General features: G+C 43.8%; 3 protein-coding genes across 7 annotated transcripts in view; 1 reads left to right on the top strand and 2 right to left on the bottom strand.

Moving 5' to 3' along the window:
• LOC110494605 (contactin-3) overlaps nucleotides 1–2,224 on the bottom strand; it is an 83,829-nt gene extending 81,605 nt beyond the window's left edge. For all 4 annotated transcript variants that reach the window (XR_016488048.1, XM_021569821.3, XM_021569820.3 and 1 more), the window contains exon 1: nucleotides 1,700–2,224. The gene's annotated coding sequence lies outside the window, so the exon portion shown is untranslated. The remainder of the gene's footprint in view (nucleotides 1–1,699) is intronic.
• LOC110494603 (E3 ubiquitin-protein ligase PDZRN3-B) overlaps nucleotides 1–25,838 on the bottom strand; it is a 562,549-nt gene that overhangs the window by 381,221 nt on the left and 155,490 nt on the right. The gene's annotated exons all lie outside the window — the stretch shown is intronic.
• LOC149976103 (uncharacterized) lies at nucleotides 7,909–9,000 on the top strand. Its single transcript, XM_090206552.1, has one exon. The coding sequence runs from the start codon at nucleotides 7,909–7,911 to the stop codon at nucleotides 8,998–9,000; it is 1,092 nt and encodes a 363-aa protein (XP_090062678.1).

Consider the following 25,838-nt stretch of genomic DNA (forward strand, 5'->3'; position numbering starts at 1 on the left):
TCCGTTCCACAACCCCATCATTGTGGTCGCATATCTCCAGACCCCCATCCCAATAGCCATAGATACATCACTGGGTTGGAGGTGTGGGATGTGTGGAATGAAGAGGTAGAAGGACAGATTATCTCTAGACTAGAGCTAGATCTCTGTGCATCCATGTACAGCACTATATTCAAAACAGAAATGCACTTACTGTAAGAAGATTGCCACTCTGATGTTCTTCAGAAGGGATTTCAAAACCAATTGAGCTCAAATAAAGGGACACAACCCTTTCCTCTGTAGTAATAGATGTCAGGGGTATATTGCAGTGTTCAGGAATAACTCAGCACCATAGGCACTTATGATGTTTTCACCTCTCATTTGGCTGTTCTTGTTAGCCACAAAATGAGATGAGCAAATCATGCTAGAGAAATCTATAAATAAACATGAATAGAGGAGAGGGATCAAAATCCCCCATGAATAGCTCATACTTTGAAGATGTGTATTGGCTGAGCATGTGCAATTCTGCTGCAGCTTGAGTTCTATCTTTTTTAAGGGGTCCACTATATGGTCAAAACAGAAGAGACAAGAGTTTTGAGACATTCATATATGCATTTAGCTAGAGAAAATAGAACAAACGTGACACGGTTTTGGTCACAAAGGTCCCCCAGAGGGCAGCCTGTAGGCAATCATTCCACACAGTCAGAGGAGTCAAGGTACTTATCAGGAAAAATACAATACACAATACAATGCCAGCAACATAATTAAAAGCATAACAACATAATTAAAAGCATAATTGAATTATGTGTTGGATGACTAATCACAGTTTAATATGGAAAAGATTGTGTTCAAGAGAAACAAGGTGCATCTGACTATGTGGAGAAAGGGGGCTCTGTTGCAACCAACCTCAGCATTATAGCCTATCTGCAGTCAAGAGCTATGAAGACTACTGTACCTTCCCTGGCCGCACCGCACAAAGCAAAGCAGCCCCTTGTGCCCTAGATGAGTTAACAGAGCTGCCTGAGCACCAAGACAGATCTCAGTAGCCTGGAGCAGCCATTCACGGCTCAATTATGCATGAGATGATCATGCACAACCATTATATATCCCGTCTGATGGTGCCCCCTTACACACTTCAATATATTTGTTTTTAACATGAAATAGCTTTTTCTACAATTCAGAAGACAGGAAGTGTAATAAATTATTGAATCAGGGTGTTGTTTCTGTTTCACCTTTGCCACTGCCCATAAGTGAAAATGTGAAGCAAGAAAAAGATTGCCACTCTTCAGAAGGGATTTCAAAACCAATTGAGCTCAAATAAAATGGACACAATCCTTTCCTCTGTAGTAATAGATGTCAGGGGTATATTGCAGTGTTCGGGAATAATTCAGCCCCGTAGGTGTTTTTACCTCTCATTTGGCTGTTCTTGCTAGCCACAAAACCAACCATAACAATGGACCGTGTGATTTACGTTGCAGTTGCCATAACATTGCTAACTATAAAATCATTCGGATATTTCTCACTGCCTTTTCATTTATTGAAAATTAAAAATAAACTTCCCAGCATTTCGAAAAATACTTGTAGTCTAATAGCCTATGAGGAGCGATTGTGGAATGCATAGACACTCATACTGACATGCAATGTACCCACTATTATGAGAGACATTTTAAAGTAGCCTTTTGACATATGTAGAAGCTTATCAAGTCAACTAATAAATACTCACTGAGTTGTTAAACAGAATGTTTTTTCCTCTTCATGAAATTGTATGATCAGAGAAATGAGCCGGACATAAGTGGTGGTATTTATCGAGTGTCTCTATGTCCTTTAAAAATATATATACATTTTCGTAGCAGCTTTGGTTCTCTCATTCAGAATCCCATCGAGAGGTTGCGCGTAAACGCTGGTCCACAGAATCCCAGTCCGTGCACACTACACTCGTAAAAAGTCCCGCATATGCCTCTCTCCTCTTGGTTTGGTGGAGATGCTCCTCGATGTAATCCCGAGGCACCCAAACAATTAGCTCAGCAGTGACAGAGCTTCAACTCCGAGGTCGCCTTCTCACTCACAGGTGCTTTGGTTTAGTCCTTCAACAACCAAGACACTCCAAAAATGCTGCCAGTCTGGAGGAATACTGTGACAGAGTGATCTCTGAGTCGAGATGTATTAACATTCTGCGCATCCCCGGGCTTCAGCGGTAGTGCAGAGGTGGTGAAGCGCTCACTGATGACACATGAAAACGCGTGCAAATGAAATGCAGCACCGATCAGGCTCTCAATACACACCCTGCATGCTCTAATTTCCACATTCAAAGCCAAATAGATAGTTTTTTTTTATTACATGGCACACGGTCATTTATATGCGTTGCCCATTTGGAATTAGTCACAGCCATCCAAATGGAGGGAGTTACAGCTGTAGTTTAATTTCACGACTGTCAGGGTAATTTGTGTAATACCTCATGGTAATTGCATAGTGAATGTTATGAGCATATCGTCCTGAGATGATTATTCAATTAGGACCAGTATTCAAAGTCAACAAACCAATTCAAATATATTCCACTGTAGGGCTGGTGCATCTAGTTATATCTACTACATCTATTTATCTCTAGGCCTAAATGCAATATCCTACAGAAAATGTATCACAAATTGTGTTGAAAGCTCAATGTTTTATAAAGCTGTAGGCAAGGCTTCTAACCTAGCCTACATGCAACCAATAAACAGGACATCTTCATTAAATAGTACATGCAAAACACCAGTCTCAATGTCAACAGAGAAGAGGCGACACCGGGAGTTGCAAATTTGCAAAAAAAAAGCCCTATCTCAGACTGGCCAATAAAAATAAAAGATTAAGATGGGCAAAAGAACACAGCCACTGGAAAGAGGAACTCTGCCTAGAAGGCCAGCATCCTGGAGTCGTCTCTTCACTGTTCACGTTGAGACTGGTGTTTTGTCGGTACTATTTAATGAAGCTGTCAGTTGAGGACTTGTGAAGCGTCTGTTTCTCAAACTAGATACTCCAATGTACTTGTGCTCTTGCTCAGTTGTGCACCGGGGCCTCCCACTCCTCTTTCTATTCTGCTTAGAGCCAGTTTGTTCTGTGAAGGGAGCAGTACACAACGTTGTACGAGATCTTCAGTTTCTTGGCAATTTCTCGCATGGAAAAGCCTTAATTTCTCAGAAAAAGAATAGACTGATGAGTTTCAGAAGAAAGTTATTTGTTTCTGGCCATTTTGAGCCTATAATCAAACCCACAAGTGCTGATGCTCTAGATACTCAACTAGTCTAAAGAAGGCCAGTTGTATTGCTTCTTTAATCAGGGCAACAGTTTTCAGCTGTGCTAACATTGTTGCAAAAGGAGTTTCTAATGATCAATTAGCCTTTTAAAATGATAAACTTGGATTAGCTAGCACAACGTGCCATTGGAACACAGGAGTGATGGTTTCTGACAATGGGCCTCTGTACGCCTATGTAGATATTCCAATCAAAATCAGCTGTTTCCAGCTAAAATAGTCATTCACAATTTAAGCAATGTCTACACTATATTTCTGATCAATTTTATTTTATTTTAATGAACAAAAATTTAGCTTTTCTTTTAAAAACAAGGACTTTTCTAAGTGACTCCAAACTTTTTAACGGCAGTGTATGTGTGCATGTTTTATACGTGTGTGTTGTGGTGTCAGTGTACATATGTGTGAGTGTGTGGGTAGAGTCAAGTGTATGTGCATAGAGTCAGTGCATAAATGGGTCAATGTAGGTAGCCCGGTTAGCCATTTGATTAGCTATTTAGCAGGTTAATGGCTTGGGGGTAGATGCTGTTCAGGGTACTGTTGGTTTCAGACTTGGTGCATTGCTCCACTTGCCTTGCGGTAGAAGAGAGAACAGTCTATGAGTTGGGTGGTTGGAGTCTTGGAAAAATGTTTGGGCCTTCTCCTGACACCGCCTGGTATGGCAGGGAGCTCAGCCCTAGTGATGTACTCACCACCCTCTGTTGCACTTTGCGGTAGGGTGCCTTGCAGTTGCCGTACCAAGCAGTGATGCAGCCAGTCAAGATGCTCTCAATGGTGCAGCTGTAGGATATTTTGAGGATCTGAGTGCCCATGCCAAACCTTTTCAGCCTCCTGAGGGGGAGAGGTACTGCCGTGCCCTATTTACAACTCTGTTGCTGTGTGTGGACCATGTTAATTCCTTAGTGATGTTAACAGTGAGGAATTTGAAGCTCACGACCCGCTTCACTTCGGTGGGGCGAGCTCACCCTCCTTTCCTTTGGTCCACGATCAGCTCCTTTGTCTTGCTGACGTTGAGGCACTGCCAGGTCACACTGCCAGGTCACACTCCTCCTCCCTATAGGCTGCCTCATCATCTTTGGTGATCATTCCTGCCACCATTGTTTCGTCAGCAAACTTGATGATGCTGTTGAAGTCGTGTGCAGCCACGCAGTTGTGGATGAACATGGAATAGGAGGAGGGGACTAAGGGGACTAATCGCACACCCCCGAGGGGCCACTTTGTTGATGTTCTGTGTGGTGGATAAGTTGTTGCCTGGGAGCCGGCCCGTCAGGAAGTCCAGGATCTAATTGCTGGTGTTCAGTCCCAGAGTCCTGAGCTTGGTGAGGAGCTTGGAGGGGACTATTGTGTTGAATGCTGAGCTGTAGTCAATCAACAGCATTCTTACATAGGTATTCATTTTGTTCAGGTGGGTCCAGGGTGACTGGGATGATGGTGTTGATGTGAGCCTTGACCAGCCTTTCAAAACATATAATGGCTATAGATGTCAGTGCAATGGGGCGATGGTCATTTAGGCAGGTTACCTTTGCGTTTTTGGGCATGGGGACTATGGTGGACTTCTTGAAACCAGTTGATATTATAGACCGGGTCAGTGATCGGTTGAAAATGTCAGTGAAGATACTTGCCAGCTAGTCAGCGCATGCTCTGAGTTCGCGTCCTGGTATTCCGTCTTGCCCCATGGCCTTGCGAATGTTAAGGTCTTACTCACATAGGAACAGCTGGTGCGCTCATGCATGGTTCAGTGTTGCTTGCCTCAAAGCGAGCATAGAAAGAAATTAGCTTGTCTGGTAGGCTCATGTTGCTGGGCAGTTAGTGGCTGGGTTTCCCGTTGGAAACCATGATAGTTTGGAAGCCATGCCACATCCGTCAAGTATCAGAGACAGTGTAGTAGGATCTGATTTTAGTTCTGTATTGACGCTTTGGAGATCGTAGCAGGATTTCTTATAAGCTTCCAGATTAGTGTCCCACCTCCTGACAGTGACAGTTCTAGCCTTTAGCTCAGTGCACATGTTGCCTGTAATCCATGGCTTTTGGTTGGGCTATGTACGTACGTACATACTATCACTGTGGGGATGAAGTCGTCGATGCACTTAATGAAGGTGGTGACTGATATGGTAAACTCCCCAATGTTATTGGAGAAATCCCAGAACATATTCCAGTATGTGCTAGCGAACCAGTCCTGTAGCTTATCATCCGCTTGATTGGGGCACTTCTGTATTGAGCGTGTCACTGGTATTCCTGTTTGAGTTCTTACTTGAAAGCAGGAAGCAGGAGGATAGAGTAATGGTAAGATTTGCCAAAAGGAGGTTGAAGGAGGTCCTTGTATGCATTTCTGTATGTGGAGCATATGTGATTTAGAGTTTTGTCGCCTCTTGTAGCACAGGTGACATGATTGTAAAAATGAAGTAAAATGTATTGACATTTTCCCTGCATTAAAATCACCGGCCACGAGTAATGCCGCCTCTGAATCTGCATTTTCTTGTTTGCATATGGCCCAATACAGCTTGTTGATTCCAATCTTAGTGACAACATCAGTTTGGGATGGTAAATATACAGCTACGAAAAATATAGATACAAACTCAGTAAATAGTATGGTCTGCAGCTTATCATGAGCTATTCTAACTCAGGCGAGCAAAAACTAGAGACTTCCTTAACATTAGAGATTGTGCACCAGCTATTGTTAACAAAGAGACACACACCCTCCTCCCTTCATCTTACCTGAGTTTGCCTTCCGGTCTTAAGGATGCATAGAAAAACAAGCGAGATGTTCAGTATGTTATCCATGTCTCCGTTCAGCCACGGCTCAGAGAAACATGGGATATTAAGAATGTTCAGGTCCCGTGGATAGGATAGTCTCTAATGGAGCTCATCCAGTTTGATCTCAAGTGACTGGACGTTCGCCAATAGAACAGAAGGCAATGGCGATCTATTTGCTCGCCTACCGTAGTATCGTCAGGATGTTGCCTCGCTGGCCTCTCTTTTGACGCTGCTTCCTTTTTCGAGTCCCAGGGATTAGGGTCTGGTCCAAAACAAGCATAATTTCCAGAGCTTCGGACTTGTTGAAGTAGAAATGTTGATCCAAATTGAGGTTAGTGATTGCTGTACTGATGTCCAGAAGCTGTTTTCGGTCATAGGAAATGATGCCGGAGACATTGTGTGCAAAAAATAGTTGAGATCAGTGTAAAAAAAACACAAAATAGCATAATTGGTCAGGAGCCCGTAAGACAGCTGCTATCCACTGCAGCACTACTACTGAGGTATAATAAGAACTGGGGACTGTGTCTAAAATGGCCAACAGTTGTTTCCAAGATAATCTACTCACTTTCGCATACCCTAATTCATGGACCATCTATAGTGCATCCGGTTTATACGGACCATCATCACATGCACACTAGCACATGCACACTGCGCAAAGGGAGCAGTGCAAGCAGCGATGACGTCAAAAAAAGCATGGCAGACATGGTGGAATATAACATTTTTACATCTACGGCTGTGAGTGATGGAAAAAAATGTGTTCTCAGCTACAATTATTTGAGTATTTCAATGAATGTTCTGTGCACAAAGGTGATGACTAAAGTGTCTTATTAGGAATTTTGTCTTTCTGGACCAGGCGTCAGTTGAACTGCAGTACTGAAGCAAAACTGTAGGAGTATTTGAAACCGTGCTTCTTGACAGGAACTCTGGCCCCTTAGTAGAATTCAAAGGACTGAAACCAAATGAATGAAATACCCTCTATGTCAGGAAGCCTGTGTTAGTGGAATATACTACCACAATATTATTAACAGGTGGCATCAGGTAATATGCCTATGTTGTTATCACAGCATTCCTTTTAGGCCTACATGTTGGAACAAAACAACTAAATGCATGAACATGTACCTGACAAATGATACAAGCTATGAATAAGGAAGGAAATACATGACAATAAACACTGTTATGAGAATTACACACTTTTCCATAAAGTAAACTCACCTGTTTCAGGTCGACAATGGATAGACCTACGCCCCTTCCCAAACTTTTACCCACTCTCCCCTGTTTCTTACCTGATACAGGTAAGAAAGACTTGTATTGATTATTGGAATTATATCTAACTCAAATTACTCAAAGGTAGATAAAATAAAGACCTTGACAAAAATGTTACTGTGATTAGCTACAATCAGGGGATATGGCTGACATGAATGTTTCTAAACCGCGGTCTGCTCTCGCAAACAACGTTTGTGATGTAATCAACTAGGCATTATTGTCACGCCCTGGCCATAGAGAGGCTTTTATTCTCAATTTTGGTTAGGCCAGGGTGTGACTAGGGTGGGCATTCTAGTTTCTTCATTTCTTTGTTTTCTATTTCTTTGTGTTTGGCCGGGTCTGGTTCTCAATCAGAGGCAGCTGTCTATCATTGTCTCTGATTGAGAATCATACTTACATAGCCTTTTCCCCACCTGGGTTTGTGGGTAGTTATTTTCTGTTTAGTGTTTCCTGCACCTGACAGAACTGTTCGTCATCGTTTCTCACTTTGTTATTTTGTTATAGTGTTCAGTGTTAATAAAATTCATGAACACTTACCACGCTGCGCTTTGGTCCGATCCTTCTTATTCAGACGACCGTTACAGAACTACCCACCACAAGCGGACCAAGCAGTGTGGTAAGGTGGACTGGACATGGGAGGACATCCTGGACGGCAAGCCTCCGTGATGATCCATGGCAAGAAGCCTCCAGTGATGATCCATGGCACGAAGCCTCCAGTGATGATCCATGGCAAGAAGCCTCCAGTGATGATCCATGGCACGAAGCCTCCAGTGATGATCCATGGCAAGAAGCTTCCAGTGATGATCCATGGCATGAAGCCTCCAGTAATGATCCATGGCAAGAAGCCTCCAGTGATGATCCATGGCATGAAGCCTCCAGTGATGATCCATGGCATGAAGCCTCCAGTGATGATCCATGGCATGAAGCCTCCAGTGATGATCCATGGCACGAAGCCTCCAGTGATGATCCATGGCAAGAAGCCTTCAGTGATGATCCATGGCACGAAGCCTCCTGTGATGATCCATGGCACGAAGCCTCCAGTGATGATCCATGGCAAGAAGCCTCCAGTGATGATCCATGGCACGAAGCCTCCAGTGATGATCCATGGCAAGAAGCCTCCAGTGATGATCCATGACATAAAGCCTCCAGTGAGTAGTCATGGCAGGAAGCCTCCAGTGAGTAGTCATGGCACGAAGCCTCCAGAGACGGTCTCCAGTCCGGAGCCTCCAGAGACGGTCTCCAGTCCGGAGCCTCCAGAGACGGTCTCCAGTCCGGAGCCTCCAGAGACGGTCTCCAGTACGGAGCCTCCAGAGACGGTCTCCAGTCCGGAGCCTCCGGCAACGACGGTGCCCAGTCCGGAGCCTCCGGCGACGACGGTGCCCAGTCCGGAGCCTCCGGCGACGACGGTGCCCAGTCCGGAGCATCCGGCGACGACGGTGCCCAGTCCGGAGCATCCGGCGACGACGGTGCCCAGTCCGGAGCATCCGGCGACGACGGTGCCCAGTCCGGAGCCTCCGGCAACGACGGTGCCCAGTCCGGAGCCTCCGGCAACGACGGTGCCCAGTCCGGAGCCTCCAGCAACGAGGGTGCCCTGTCCGGGGCCCGCAACGAGGGTGCCCAGTCCGGGGTCGGCGGCGAGGGTCCCCGCACCAGAGGCGCCACCAAAGTGGGGGGAGCCAGAGACGGAGGGGGGTCTACGTCCCGCACCAGAGCCCCTGCCGTGAAGGAAGCCCACCCGGACACTCCCCTTTAGAGTCAGGTTTTGCGGCCGGAATCTGCACCTCTGGGGGGGTGCACCTTTTCCCCACTTGGGTTTGTGGGTAGTTATTTTCTGTTTAGTGTTTTCTGCACCTGACAGAACTGTTCATTGTCGTTTCTCACTTTGTTATTTTGTTATAGTGTTCAGTGTTAATAAAAATCATGAAAGCTTACGACGCTGCGCTTTGGTCCGATCCTTCTTCATCAGACGACCGTTAGAAACCCAGCCTAAAACATCAAGCAATGCAGATGTAGAAGCACGGTGGCTAGGAAAAACTCCCTAGAAAGGCAGGAACCTAGGAAGAAACCTAGAGAAGAACCAAGCTCTGAGGGGTGGCCAGTCTTCTTCTAGCTGTGCCGGGTGGAGATTATAACTGCACACGGCCAAGATGTTCAAACGCTCATAGATGACCAGGAGGGTCTAATAATAACACAGTGGTTGTAAAGGGTGCAACAGGAGTATACAGTAGGTCAGTTGGTTTCTCATAGCCCAGCATTAAGAGTTCAAGACAGCAGGTGCTGTAGAGAGAGAGAGTCAAAAACAGCAGGTCTGGGACAAGGTAGCATGTCCGGTGAACAGGTCAGGGTTCCATAGCCACAGGCAGAACAGAAATTGGAGCAGCAGCACGGACATGTGGACTGGGGACAGCAAGGAGTAATCAGGCCAGGTAGTCCTGAGGCATGGTCCCAGGACTCAGGTTCCGGGAGGGCAGGGAGAGAGAGAATTAGAGGGAGCATATTTACATTCACACAGGACACTGGATAAGACAGGAGAAATACACCAGATAAAACAGACACCCTAGCCCCCCGACACATAAACTATTGCAGCATAGATACTGGAGGCTGAGACAAGGGGGGGTCGGTAGACACTGTGGCCCTGTACGACTATACCCCTGGACAGAGCCAACCAGGCTAGATATAACCCCACCCACTTTGCCAAATCACAGCTCCCACACCACTAGAGGGATATCCGCAAACCACCAACTTACTACCCTGAGACAATGCTGAGTATAGCCCACGAAGATCTCCACCACGGCACAAACCCGAGGGGGCGGCATCCTAGGCAGGAAGATCACGTCAGTGACTCAACCCACTCAAGTGATGCACCCCTCCTAGGGATGGCACGGAACAGCACTAGTAAGCCAGTGACTAAGCCCACGTAATGGGGTCAGAGCCATGGAATCACAGTGGGGATTTACTTTAGATGTTTTGCTTTAGGCCTGAAATAGAGACCAGTTTGTTGTGGTATAGGGGTACTCACAGACTAATATTGTCATATTCTTGTTCATTATTTAAAATCAGAAAAAGTGTTGCTTTTCACAATCACATGATGTTATACCAGCACAGCAAATGTAAGAGCTTAACGTTCATGCAGATGCTACAGTTAGGCCTACTGGAGGAAATGTTGATGAATTTAGGTCAGAATTGTGGATTGAGCGTAATATTCTATTTAGACGTTCAAGCTTCCATAGGCTGAGTAGTCTATCCTTTAACCTCAAGTCAGAGCAAGACAGCAGGCTAAATAACAGATGCACCGTGTTTGTGAAAGGGAGCACTGGGTTTGTAAAAACAGGGTGGTCATCACCATGGCACATTTGACAGCCCAGGCCATTTGAGTGCCATCTTGTAACCCGGTGAAAAGGTTGCATTCCAGGGCAACAATAAGGTTGTGAGCACTGCAGTGTACGTGGTTGCTGCTGCCATATATGATATCATTAAATCTATAAACATTCTAACAGAATCTCTAACGTACCAACAAGACACTCACACACTTAAAAAAGTAGTATGAATGACTAAACAGATTGCTGGATGACATGATGTCAACCTGAACGTGGTGTCATATTGCAGCGGCGGGTCATAAACGGACGCATGGGTGGAGAGGAAAACATCAAGTTTGGTTATATGCAAGTCAGTGGCCAACCATAAAAGCATCTCAGTTCATTGTTTTATGTTGCAATGCAGTGAGAGAAGGCATCAAACAGAATTTGATCCCTCATTTGGGGGATTTCCTGCTGGGATATCTCACTTCAAAGGCAGGAAGGTGTGAAAGATCCATATGGTTTATCTGCTGCTCCAGGAGACCTTTCTGAAATGAATCGCAATGTCATGTTCTAATTTCCCATAACATATCTGTGTCACTCGATTCTTTGTTCATAGAATTTATAGGGTGATTCTACATTTTTACATTGACAGTTTAGGAATTTCGCAGAGGCTCTTACCAAGAGTGACTTACAGTTAATGCATTCATCTTAAGATAGCTTGGTGGGACAACCACATATCACAGTAATAGTAAGTACATTTTCCTCAACAAAGAAGCTATCAGCAACATCAGAGCTAGCAAGGGGGAAAAAGGAAAGGATTTAGCAAATCTGAGCTGAGCATGAATCTAAGTTCCTTCACTCGCTTTGCTGATAGTTAACTAATTGCTACCCGGACTATCTGCATTGACCCTTTTTGCACTAACTACAGTGCCTTGCGAAAGTATTCGGCCCCCTTGAACTTTGCGACCTTTTGCCACATTTCAGGCTTCAAACATAAAGATATAAAACTGTATTTGTTTGTGAAGAATCAACAACAAGTGGGACACAATCATGAAGTGGAACGACATTTATTGGATATTTCAATTTTTTTTAACAAAAACTGAAAAATTGGGCGTGCAAAATTATTCAGCGCCTTTACTTTCAGTGCAGCAAACTCTCTCCAGAAGTTCAGTGAGGATCTCTGAATGATCCAATGTTGACCTAAATGACTAATGATGATAAATACAATCCACCTGTGTGTAATCAAGTCTCCGTATAAATGCACCTGCACTGTGATGGTCCGTCAAAAGCGCAGAGAGCATCATGAAGAACAAGGAACACACCAGGCAAGTCCGAGATACTGTTGTGAAGAAGTTTAAAGCCGGATTTGGATACAAAAAGATTTCCCAAGCTTTAAACATCCTAAGGAGCACTGTGCAAGTGATAATATTGAAATGGAAGGAGTATCAGACCACTGCAAATCTACCAAGACCTGGCCGTCCCTCTAAACTTTCAGCTCATACAAGGAGAAGACTGATCAGAGATGCAGCCAAGAGGCCCATGATCACTCTGGATGAACTGCAGAGATCTACAGCTGAGGTGGGAGACTCTGTCCATAGGACAACAATCAGTCGTATATTGCACAAATCTGGCCTTTATGGAAGAGTGGCAAGAAGAAAGCCATTTCTTAAAGATATCCATAAAAAGTGTTGTTTAAAGTTTGCCACAAGCCACCTGGGAGACACACCAAACATGTGGAAGAAGGTGCTCTGGTCAGATGAAACCAAAATTGAACTTTTTGGCAACAATGCAAAACGTTATGTTTGGCGTAAAAGCAACACAGCTCATCACCCTGAACACACCATCCCCACTGTCAAACATGGTGGTGGCAGCATCATGGTTTGGGCCTGCTTTTCTTCAGCAGGGACAGGGAAGATGGTTAAAATTGATGGGAAGATGGATGGAGCCAAATACAGGACCATTCTGGAAGAAAACCTGATGGAGTCTGCAAAAGACCTGAGACTGGGACGGAGATTTGTCTTCCAACAAGACAATGATCCAAAACATAAAGCAAAATCTACAATGGAATGGTTCAAAAATAAACATATCCAGGTGTTAGAATGGCCAAGTCAAAGTCCAGACCTGAATCCAATCGAGAATCTGTGGAAAGAACTGAAAACTGCTGTTCACAAATGCTCTCCATCCAACCTCACTGAGCTCGAGCTGTTTTGCAAGGAGGAATGGGAAAAAATGTTAGTCTCTCGATGTGCAAAACTGATAGAGACATACCCCAAGCGACTTACAGATGTAATCGCAGCAAAAGGTGGCGCTACAAAGTATTAACTTAAGGGGGCTGAATAATTTTGCACGCCCAATTTTTCAGTTTTTGATTTTGTTAAAAAAGTTTGAAATATCCAATAAATGTCGTTCCACTTCATGATTGTGTCCCACTTGTTGTTGATTCTTCAAAAAAAAAATTACAGTTTTATATCTTTATGTTTGAAGCGTGAAATGTGGCAAAAGTTCGCAAAGTTCAAGGGGGCCGAATACTTTTGCAAGGCACTGTATTTTCATTCATCATATATAATGCTGCTACTGTTTATTTTCTATCCTTTTGCATAGTCACTTTATCCTTACCTTTATTTACATACACTGCATGGCCAAAAGTATGTGGACAACTGCTGGTTGAACATCTCATTTCAGAATCATGGGCATTAATATGAAGTTGGTCCCCCCTTTGCTGCTATAACAGCCTCCACTCTTCTGGGAAGGCTTTCCACTAGATGGTGGAACATTGATGTGGGGACTTGCTTCAGCCACAAGAGCATTAGTAAGGTCAGGAATTGATGTTGAGTGATTAGGCCTGGCTCGCAGTCAGCGTTCCAATTCATCCCAAAGGTGTTTGATGGGGTTGAGGTCAGGGCTCTGTGCAGGCCAGTCAAGTTCTTCAAAACCGATCTTGACAAACAATTTCTGTATGGACCTTGCTTTTTGCACAGGGGCATTGCCATTCTGAAACAGGAAAGGGCCTTCCTCAAACTGTTGCCAAAAAGTTAGAAGCACAGAGTCATCTAGAATGTCATTTTTTTCTGTAGTGTTAAGATTTTCCTTCAGTGGAAGGGGCCTAGCCCGAACCATGAAAAACAGCCTAAGATCATTATTCCTCCTCCACCAAACTTTACAGTTGGCACAATGCATTCAGGCAGGCAGCATTCTCCTGGCATCCGCCAAACCCAGAATTGTCTGTCGGACTGACAGATGGTGAAACATGATTCATCACTCCAGAGAACGTGTTTCCACTGCTCCAGAGTCCAATAGCGGCGAGTATTACATCACTCCAGCCTATGCTTGGCATTGCGCATTGTGGTCTTAAGCTTGGGTGCGGCTGCTCGGCCAGGGAAACCCATTTCATGAAGCTCCCGACGAACAGTTATTGTGTTGACGTTGCTTCCAGATGTAGTTTGGATCTCGGTAGGGAGTGTTGCAAACGAGGACAGGTGCTTTTTACTCAGTACATGATTCAGCACTCTGCGGATCTGTTCTGTGAGATTATGTAGTCTACTACTTTGCAGCTGAGCCGTTGTTACTCCTAGATGTTTCCACTTCACATTGACAGCACTTAAAGCTCTAGCAGGGCAGAAATTTGACAAACTGACTTGCTGGAAAGATGGCATCCTATGACGGTGCCACGTTGGAAGTCACTGAGCTCTTCAGTACAGGCCTCTCTACTGCCAGTGTTTGTCTATGGAGATTGCATGGCTCTGTGCTCAATTTTATACACCTGTCAACAACGGGTGTTGCTGAAATTGAAGGTTGTCCACATACTTTTGCCCATGTACTGTATCTACCTCAATTACCTACATGTAGTACACCTGCACATCGACTCAATACTGGGACCCTATGTTTATAGCCAAGTTATTGTTACTCATTGTGTATTTATTCCTTCTATTATTATTTTTCTATTATTTCTTTATTTTATCTCTCTGCATTGTTGGGATGGGCCCTGAAGTAAGCATTTCACTGTTAGACTGTTACAGCTATTGTTTACGAAGCCTGTCTCAAATCAAATGTGATTTGATTTGATTTAATAGTCAGGTGCTGAGTTGCTTATTGTTGAGCATTGTAAAGACACAATAGACCATTTTCCCTGTAATTATCTTGAGAGATGCTTTTGAGTGTAACAAACGGTATTGCCTAGAAACCCAGTGAAGTAGCCTAACACACATTTCTTCTGAAGCATCATTAATTAACAGCTCTTCATTCAACCATAATAGATAGAACATTACTGTGGAAATGTATTCATGCAATTTTAACAGAGCCACTTCGAGAGGAACTGCTGCCTCTAGGAATTTTGGCCTCGACCCTCTACACTGACAGGTTAACAACAGCTGCAAGATACAGCCATGGGCATCAACAATGGCGGGGTAGTAAATTCACACTTTGAATGGTATTATACCATGGTACGTCAAAGGTGTTGCTATCATTATTTGTCTGTGGAGAAATATGCTGTAAGTTGAAGCCCATCATTGTGATCCATTGTTAATATTGCTGCTCCTTATCCAATAAAATGCATAATTGCATAATTATAACATCCTAAACAAATAATCAACATAAATAATAGTGTTTTATGTATGTATTAGGCGTATGTGTAGATAAAGGTAAATCTGAATGAAAGACTTGTAATACCCATATTGAACTATGTACAGTTCAATTTTCCTTTAGACATTCAGCAATTTCATTACTGTAGCTACTCTAGGTACATCCTCCAAAGATGCAGAGGAAAAATCCAGAGAGGATCTGAGGAGAGGTTAGATAGGGATAAAGACATGAGCTACAGATAAAATATGACCATACAAATTAGACTGCCTTGGAAACATGAACCATTAGACACCTCCAGCAGTGTCTATCAAACTAATTCACTGCAGGCACACATCAGAGATGGATGCAGAAAAAGCCCAGACAAAACTTCCTCCAAAGTCAGGAAATTAGCTTAGCTGTTTGTTTAGAGGTCTGGATGACTAGATATCCCACATGGGCATCTCAAGAAATACTAACGCTTGCAAGGACAAAAAATATTGTTTTATATTAGTACTTTTTCCCCCCATACTGATACAGTCAGTTAATAATGTCACTAACAATGCCACAAGATGCAATGAATTTGTAGAATTTCTGATATCCTATACTGCTTGTTTTATCGTTACAACAATCCTGATGCAGCGAATGACAATATACAGTATGCCGTGTTGCATCGACTTCACTCAGCACGAAGACCTTTAAAGAGCAAATCAGATCATTTATCATATCTCTAGCCTAGAGCTTGTAAGGTAGATTGCAGTTCACTTAATGAAGAGATGGGCTGAAACAGTTCAAACAAGTCAGTAGTCATCACACATCCAAAATTAAACCGCAATAAAGAAAGGTGCAGACTTTTATTCATTAAAGCTCAGAGATTCCAAATCCTGTCAACAATAAGACATGAATAACATGAAGTGATCAGATTCACTTCGGTGCTAAAACTGTAACCTGCTGTGGTTTCACACCCAGTCGATTCTGAAAGCATTGCTATCTCCTACTAAGCAGTGTTCTCATCCACCTGTACCATTCTAAAGCATATGCCAGGTGATAAAGACATTCTGAGTGCTCCATAACATGCATGGGTCCATTCCCTAGCTGGCAATGTGCCAACCTACAACCCAATGCCGGAGAGAGAAGTAGTATCAAACTCCAATCAGTTTGTTCTTCAGTCAGAGAAGGCACCCACTGGGCACACCACGTCATTTCAATGTGGATAACTGGGTAATATTTGGTTGAGACGTTGATCAATGAGATTAAAACCTATGTTCACTCACTCAAAAAGACAGCCAAAAGTTAGTTGAATTTCCAGTGTGTTATCACCATGCTTTCCACCATCTAAAAGCACAACCAAATTCCAATGGAAAAACAATGACTGATATTTGGCTTAGTTTGTCACCCAAATGTCTATCACTGAGCTTTCAACCATTTAAAAGCACAGCAAAATTGAAATGGGAATACAATGTCAGAATTATTTACATTTATTCAACAGATTAATGTAATTTCACTGTGCTTCATCTAATAGCACAACCAAATGACATTAATTGCAGTTGAGATTACATACATAAATGGTGCAAGTGATCAATGCTGCTCGAGATTCTGCACAGATTATTACAGCAATTGTGAAGATCTCCACAGACTTACGATAACCTATGCATGCTATATTGAACATGATTACATAAGAAGAAAATGTATAGCTACAGTAAGCTCAAAATGTGGCCATGGGATGTTACACTCATTTTCAGGTTGAATGTTACATTAATTAGATAGCTTTAACTTTAAGCTTTACTATATTCAGCTTTTAACACCATATTTCCCTCCAAACTCACCACTAAGCTAGGGGCCTTGGGTTTGAACTCCTCCCTGTGCAACTGGATCCTAGATTTCCTTACAGGCCAACCCCAGGTGGTGAGAGTAGGCAACAACACCTCTGCAACGCTGATCCTCAACCTCCCGTTAAAGCGACTAAAAATGAACTAATCCTTGGTTCTCCTGTGATTTGAAAATCCTTTTTCTGCAAAAGAATCAAGCATGGGCCTTGGCAAGGACAACTGGTGAAACAGCTGATTGGGTGCTTTTTAGGCAATTGAGAAATAAATGGACCGGAGGAATAAAGAAGGCAAAATCTCGGTGTTTTCTTGATGCTCTGACAGAGTCTGCTGGTGATCCCGCTAAATTCTGGAAAACTGTTAACTCACTTAAACGAGGAAACTCCTTGACTTCCCTGCCGAAGCAAATTACATCGGAATCTGTGATCATCAGTGACCGAACTGAAATTTGTGATATTTTTAATAAGCATTTTATTTCTGCTGGTTTTCTTTTTGAAAGAAAAAATGGCCAACATGATCCTGACCGGTCTATTGTTTCAGCCCCTCGGCTTTCAGCTGATGTGAAAAACAGTAAGCCGTTTTTTAATTTTCAAAAAGTCACAGAAGATGAGGACTTATATGCACTATCTGCTATAGATTCTAAGAAATCATTAGGTGCTGACAAGCTGGATCCATATTTACTCAAGTGTGCGGCACCTATTATTGCTGGTGTAGTGACGCATATGCCACTAGCACAGTCAGTGTAGTCAGCTCAGCTATCACCATTGAGACCGTGTCTGTGCCTCGACCTAGGTTGGGCAAAACTAAACATGGCGGTGTTCGCCTTAGCAATCTCACTAGGATAAAGACCACCTCCATTCCTGTCATTATTGAAAGAGATCATGATACCTCACATCTCAAAATAGGGCTACTTAATGTTAGATCCCTTACTTCAAAGGCAATTATAGTCAATGAACTAATCACTGATCATAATCTTGATGTGATTGGCCTGACTGAAACATGGCTTAAGCCTGATGAATTTACTGTGTTAAATGAGGCCTCACCTCCTGGCTACACTAGTGACCATATCCCCCGTGCATCCCGCAAAGGCGGAGGTGTTGCTAACATTTACGATAGCAAATTTCAATTTACAAAAAAAAAAAAGACGTTTTCGTCTTTTGAGCTTCTAGTCATGAAATCTATGCAGCCTACTCAATCACTTTTTATAGCTACTGTTTACAGGCCTCCTGGGCCATATACAGCGTTCCTCACTGAGTTCCCTGAATTCCTATCGGACCTTGTAGTCATAGCGGATAATATTCTAATCTTTGGTGACTTTAATATTCACATGGAAAAGTCCACAGACCCACTCCAAAAGGCTTTCGGAGCCATCATCGACTCAGTGGGTTTTGTCCAACATGTCTCTGGACCCACTCACTGTCACAGTCATACGCTGGACCTAGTTTTGTCCCATGGAATAAATGTTGTGGATCTTAATGTTTTTCCTCATAATCCTGGACTATCGGACCACCATTTTATTACGTTTGCAATTGCAACAAATAATCTGCTCAGACCCCAACCAAGGATCATCAAAAGTCGTGCTATAAATTCACAGACAACACAAAGATTCCTTGATGTCCTTCCAGATTCCCTCTGTCTACCCAAGGACGCCAGAGGACAAAAATCAGTTAACCACCTAACTGAGGAACTCAACTTAACCTTGCGCAATACCCTAGATGTAGTTGCACCCCTAAAAACTAAAAACATTTCTCATAAGAAACTAGCTCCCTGGTATACAGAAAATACCCGAGCTCTGAAGCAAGCTTCCAGAAAATTGGAACGGAAATGGCGACACACCAAACTGGAAGTCTTCCGACTAGCTTGGAAAGACAGTACTGTGCAGTACCGAAGAGCCCTTACTGCTGCTCGATCATCCTATTTTTCTAACTTAATTGAGGAAAATAAGAACAATCCGAAATTCCTTTTTGATACTGTCGCAAAGCTAACTAAAAAGCAGCATTCCCCAAGAGAGGATGACTTTCACTTTAGCAGTGATAAATTCATGAACTTCTTTGAGGAAAAGATTATGATTATTAGAAAGCAAATTACGGACTCTTCCTTAAATCTGCGTATTCCTTCAAAGCTCAGTTGTCCTGAGTCTGCACAACTCTGCCAGGACCTAGGATCAAGAGAGACACTCAAGTGTTTTAGTACTATATCTCTTGACACAATGATGAAAATAATCATGGCCTCTAAACCTTCAAGCTGCATACTGGACCCTATTCCAACTAAACTACTGAAAGAGCTGCTTCCTGTGCTTGGCCCTCCTATGTTGAACATAATAAACGTCTCTCTATCCACCGGATGTGTACCAAACTCACTAAAAGTGGCAGTAATAAAGCCTCTCTTGAAAAAGCCAAACCTTGACCCAGAAAATATAAAAAACTATCGGCCTATATCGAATCTTCCATTCCTCTCAAAAATTTTAGAAAAGGCTGTTGCGCAACAACTCACTGCCTTCCTGAAGACAAACAATGTATACGAAATGCTTCAGTCTGGTTTTAGACCCCATCATAGCACTGAGACGGCACTTGTGAAGGTGGTAAATGACATTTTAATGGCATCGGACCGAGGCTCTGCATCTGTCCTCGTGCTCCTAGACCTTAGTGCTGCTTTTGATACCATCGATCACCACATTCTTTTGGAGAGATTGGAAACCCAAATTGGTCTACACGGACAAGTTCTGGCCTGGTTTAGATCTTATCTGTCGGAAAGATATCAGTTTGTCTCTGTGAATGGTCTGTCCTCTGACAAATCAACTGTAAAATTCGGTGTTCCTCAAGGTTCCGTTTTAGGACCATTATTGTTTTCACTATATATTTTACCTCTTGGGGATGTTATTCGAAAACATAATGTTAACTTTCACTGCTATGTTAAACATGGTGAAGCCCCAAAATTGCCCTTGCTAGAAGAATGTGTTTCAGACATAAGGAAGTGGATGGCTGCAAACTTTCTACTTTTAAACTCGGACAAAACAGAGATGCTTGTTCTAGGTCCCAAGAAACAAAGAGATCTTCTGTTGAATCTGACAATTAATCTTAATGGTTGTACAGTCGTCTCAAATAAAACTGTGAAGGACCTCGGCGTTACTCTGGACCCTGATCTCTCTTTTGAAGAACATATCAAGACCATTTCAAGGACAGCTTTTTTCCATCTACGTAACATTGCAAAAATCAGGAACTTTCTGTCCAAAAATGATGCAGAAAAATTAATCCATGCTTTTGTCACTTCCAGGTTAGACTACTGCAATGCTCTACTTTCCGGCTACCCGGATAAAGCAATAAATAAACTTCAGTTAGTGCTAAATACGGCTGCTAGAATCCTGACTAGAACCAAAAAATTTGATCATATTACTCCAGTGCTAGCCTCTCTACACTGGCTTCCTGTCAAAGCAAGGGCTGATTTCAAGGTTTTACTGCTAACCTACAAAGCATTACATGGGCTTGCTCCTATCTATCTCTCTGATTTGGTCCTGCCGTACATACCTACACGTACGCTACGGTCACAAGACGCAGGCCTCCTAATTGTCCCTAGAATTTTTAAGCAAACAGCTGGAGGCAGGGCTTTCTCCTATAGAGCTCCATTTTTATGGAACGGTCTGCCTACCCATGTCAGAGACGCAAACTCGTTCTCAACCTTTAAGTCTCTACTGAAGACTCATCTCTTCAGTGGGTCATATGATTGAGTGTAGTCTGGCCCAGGAGTGGGAGGGTGAACGGAAAGGCTCTGGAGCAACGAACCACCCTTGCTGTCTCTGCCTGGCCGGTTCCCCTCTTTCCACTGGGATTCTCTGCCTCTAACCCTATTACAGGGGCTGAGTCACTGGCTTTACTGGGGCTCTCTCATGCCGTCCCTGGAGGGGGTGCGTCACCTGAGTGGGTTGAGTCACTGATGTGGTCATCCTGTCTGGGTTGGCGCCCCCCCCCCCCCCTTAAGTTGTGCCGTGGCGGAGGTCTTTGTGGGCTATACTCAGCCTTGTCTCAGGATGGTATGTTGGTGGTTGAAGATATCCCTCTAGTGGTGTGGGGGCTGTGCTTTGGCAAAGTGGGTGGGGTTATATCCTTCCTGTTTGGCCCTGTCCGGGGGTGTCCTCGGAGTGGGCCACAGTGTCTCCTGACCCCTCCTGTCTCAGCCTCCAGTATTTATGCTGCAGTAGTTTATGTGTCGGTGGGCTAGGGTCAGTTTGTTATATCTGGAGTACTTCTCCTGTCCTATTCGGTGTCCTGTGTGAATCTAAGTGTGCGTTCTCTAATTCTCTCCTTCTCTCTTTCTCTCTCTCGGAGGACCTGAGCCCTAGGACCATGCCCCAGGACTACCTGACATGATGACTCCTTGCTGTCCCCAGTCCACCTGGCTGTGCTGCTGCTCCAGTTTCAACTGTTCTGCCTTATTATTATTCAACCATGCTGATCATTTATGAACATTTGAACATCTTGGCCATGTTCTGTTATAATCTCCACCCGGCACAGCCAGAAGAGGACTGGCCATCCCACATATGCTCTCTCTAATTCTCTCTTTCTTTCTCTCTCTCGGAGGACCTGAGCCCTAGGACCATGCCCCAGGAATACCTGACATGATGACTCCTTGCTGTCCCCAGTCCACCTGACTGTGCTGCTGCTCCAGTTTCAACTATTCTGCCTTATTATTATTCGACCATGCTGGTCATTTATGAACATTTGAACATCTTGACCATGTTTTGTTATAATCTCCACCCGGCACAGCCAGAAGAGGACTGGCCACCCCACATAGCCTGGTTCCTCTCTAGGTTTCTTCCTAGGTTTTGGCCTTTCTAGGGAGTTTTTCCTAGCCACCGTGCTCCTTCACCTGCATTGCTTGCTGTTTGGGGTTTTAGGCTGGGTTTCTGTACAGCACTTTGAGATATCAGCTGATGTACGAAGGGCTATATAAAATAAATTTGATTGATTAAAATAAATTTGATATCTTTAATCAAACATTTGTCTTAGGAAAGGTTCCTAAATCTTGGAAAACAACTTTTGTTTTACCACTCCTCAAGGGAGGTGATGGTAGTGAATTGGATAATTATCGGCCCATCTCTAAGCTCTCCTGTTTGGCTAAAATTCTAGAGTCATTGGTGAATAGGCAACTACAATCTTTTTTAAGTGTTAACAATATTCTTTCTAGTAATCAATCTGGCTTCAGACCTAAACACAATACTATTACGGCCACTGTACGTGTTGTAAATGATATTACTAATGGCCTAGATAGTAGAAGGCACTGTGATGCCTTGTTCATAGATTTATCGAAAGCTTTTGACACTGTAGACCATACAATACTTTTGGGTAAACTGCCGTCAATAGGACTGGGATTGGATGCCTGTCGTTGGTTTCATGACTATCTAAAGGATAGAAGTCAGGCTGTTAGACTCGACGGCATCCAGTCGGAGCCATTGGAGTTGGTTAAAGGGGTCCCACAAGGTCCATTACTGTTCACTCTCTACATAAACAATATCAGTGATGAGATAAGAAAGTGTCAAATTCATTTATATGCTGATGACACTGTCATGTACTCTATCGCTTCAACGGCTGACCAAGCATTAATATTACTGGAAACAGATTTTAAGATATTACAAGGGTCTTTTATACAGCTGAAACTTGTTTTAAGTGCAAAGAAAACACATTTTATGATTTTTAATAGGTTAAAAAAGTTGGTTGAAAATACACTTGCACTTAGGAGCAAATTAATCAGGTCTCTGCATATAAACACTTAGGGATATGGTTGGATGATAAACTGTCTTTTAAAATGCAAATTGATGAACTTTGTAAGTGGCTAAAAATAGGCTGTCCTGTTTCTATAGGCTTCCTCTATAGAAACAGGACATGTTTGTCCTCTACAAACACAATACAAATTGTGCAAGCTACTTTTATGTCTGTTGTAGATTATGGGGATATTATTTACATGCATGCTATGGCATCAACACTTAAATCGCTGGATGCTACTTATCATTGCGCACTTAGGTTTATTACGGGTGTTAGCTACAGAACTCACCACTGTGTTTTATATCAAAATGTGGGTTGGATTTCGCTGTCCGTGAGACGAGAACAACATGCTCTTGTGTTTGTCTATAAAACACTTCTGAATAAACTACCTTCTTATTTATCATCACTCATCAATATTAGAATTAGAATTCCTAAAACCAGGTCTCAAGCATGGATTATACTTGAGGCCCATGCGATTTCCACAGAGTTGGGTATGGCTGCCTTTTTCTGTTGCGCTCCTTGCCTATGGAATAGCCTGTAGACTAAACTTAAACTTGAGACTATTGTCCCCCTGTCGACGATTTTATATATTTATTGGAGGATTTTTATTTTTGTATTGCTTGTAACTGTTTCGGGTAATGCAAGTTCTTGTGCTGTTAGGGGAATAACCTGTGTGTAAATGTAATCTAATGCTGTATTTTTTTGTGTTATATGTGATCGTTTTGTTTGTCTTGTGTAGTTTCTTAATCATCGTACCTAAACTGTGTGTAAACATGTATATGCAGGGCCCAGCTGTAAAAGAGACCTTGGTCTCAGTCTGTGTTCCTTGTTCAAACAAAGGTATAATCATTTTAAAATACACGGGACGAGACCCGTAATAACAATACACGGGGTGAGACCCGTAATAACAAGTGCACACTAATACGGTAATATGCAAGCCGATACAACAGAACACAGGTACTCACAAGACCAATGGACATGGAGCAATAATCAACAAGGACAATGGGGAACAGAGAGCATACATATACACATACTAATCAGGTTGAATGGGAATCAAGTGTACGTAATGAGACAAGAGAGTCCGGATTTGGTGGTAATGCGGTAATGCTGGAGAAGAGTGTGCACAGCATTCCAGATCTCCTCAGCATGACAAAACCACTCGTCTACGGCAGGGGTCTCGGTCTGGCTCAGATGCCAAGGTGCCAGGGCTGGCTGATACCCCAATACGCACTGGAAAGGAGTGAGGTTAGTGGAGGAGTGCCGAAGGGAATTCTGTGCATACTCAGCCCAAGGTAGAAAATCTGCCCCCTTGCCCGGCCGGTCCTGACAGTAACACCTCAGGAACCTGCCCACTTCCTGATTGACCCTCTCCAACTGTCCATTTCCTGGAGGATGGTACCCAGAGGTGAGACTGACCGTGACCCCCCAGGTGTTCCATGAACCCCTTCCATATGCGTGAGGTGAACTGAGGGCCACGGTCTGACACACTGTCCTCCGGGATCCCGTAGTGGCGGAAGATGTGGGTAAAAAGAGCCCAGACAGAGGAAGGAGGTGACAAGCTTTGGAAAAACGGTTCACAACAATGAGAACGGTGGTGTTCCCCTGGGAGGGGGGAAGGTCAGTGACAAAGTCCACCAAGAGGTGAGACCAGGGTCATTGTGGATCCGGCAGGGGAAGAAGCTTTCCATAAGGGAAGTGTCTGGGTGTCTTAGACTGGGCACAAATGGAGCAGTTCTCCGGGAACTGTGCAGATGGTGGTTCCGTACCCAGGGCCCGATGTATATCGGCGTCCACATCCCACACCACTGGCGCGATAATACGGAATGGAGGGATGATGTGGGTCTCCTCTCCCTGCCTCTCCTCTACGTCATAGAGGCGAGACAGGGCATCCGCCTTCACATTCTTTGAACTTGGCCTATAGGAAAGCATGAATTGGAATCCGGCGAAGAATAGAGCCCACCTGGCCTGTCTCGGGTTTAGCATCTTCACTGCCCTGATGTACTCCAAGTTGTGGTGGTCCATCCACACTAGGAAAGGGTGTTTAGACCCATCCGACCAGTGCCTACACACCTTCAGAGCCTGCTTGGAGTAGAAGCCACAGCTTTGGAGGGAATCCGGGGCGTTGGGACAGCACTGCCCCAAGTCCTACTTCGGAGGCATCCACATCAATGATGAAGGGGGGTGAGGGGTCGGGATGTGCTAGCACGGGAGCAGTGGTGAAGCATGCCTTCAGCGTCTTGAACGCCCTCTCCACCTCCGCCGTCCAACAAAGCAGCTGGGGAACTCCTCTCAGCACAGAGGTAAGAGGCGCAACTACAGTGTTGAAGAATTCAGATGAACCTTGGCGAACCCCAGTAATCGCTGGACTGCTTTCACAGAGTTGGGGATGGTCCATGACCTGACTGCGCTGACGCATTGCTCCTCCATCTCCACTCTCTTCATGGATATGAAGTAGCCCATAAAGGACATAAATAAATAAATGGCTGGAAAAACATGTTAAACATGTACAGTGGGGCAAAAAGGTATGTAGTCAGCCACCAATTGTGCAAGTTCTCCCACTTAAAATGATGAGAGAGGCCTGTAATTCATCATAGGTACACTTCAACTATGACAGACAAAATGAAAAAAAAAAATCTAGAAAATCACATTGTAGGATTTTTTATGAATTTATTTGCAAATTATGGTGGAAAATAAGTCACAGGTCACATACAAACAAGCAAGATTTCTGGCTCTCACAGACCTGTAACTTCTTCTTTAAGAGGCTCCTCTGTCCTCCACTCGTTACCTGTATTAATGGCACCTGTTTGAACTTGTTATCAGTATAAAAGACACCTGTCCACATCCTCAAAGAGTCACACTCCAAACTCCACTATGACCAAGACCAAAGAGCTGTCAAAGGACACGAGAAACAAAATTGTAGACTTGCACCAGGCTGGGAAGACTGAATCTGCAATAGGTAAGCAGCTTGGTTTGAAGAAATCAACTGTGGGAGCAATTATTAGGAAATGGAAGACATACAAGACCACTGATAATCTCCCTCGATCTGGAGCTCCAAGCAAGATCTCAACCCGTGGGGTCAAAATGATCACAAGAACGGTGAGCAAATATCCCAGAACCACACGGGGGG

The sequence above is a fragment of the Oncorhynchus mykiss genome, chromosome 17 (genome assembly GCF_057628025.1).
Source record: "Oncorhynchus mykiss isolate SJ-2025 chromosome 17, ASM5762802v1, whole genome shotgun sequence".
In the NCBI taxonomy this organism is placed as follows: Eukaryota; Metazoa; Chordata; class Actinopteri; order Salmoniformes; family Salmonidae; genus Oncorhynchus; species Oncorhynchus mykiss.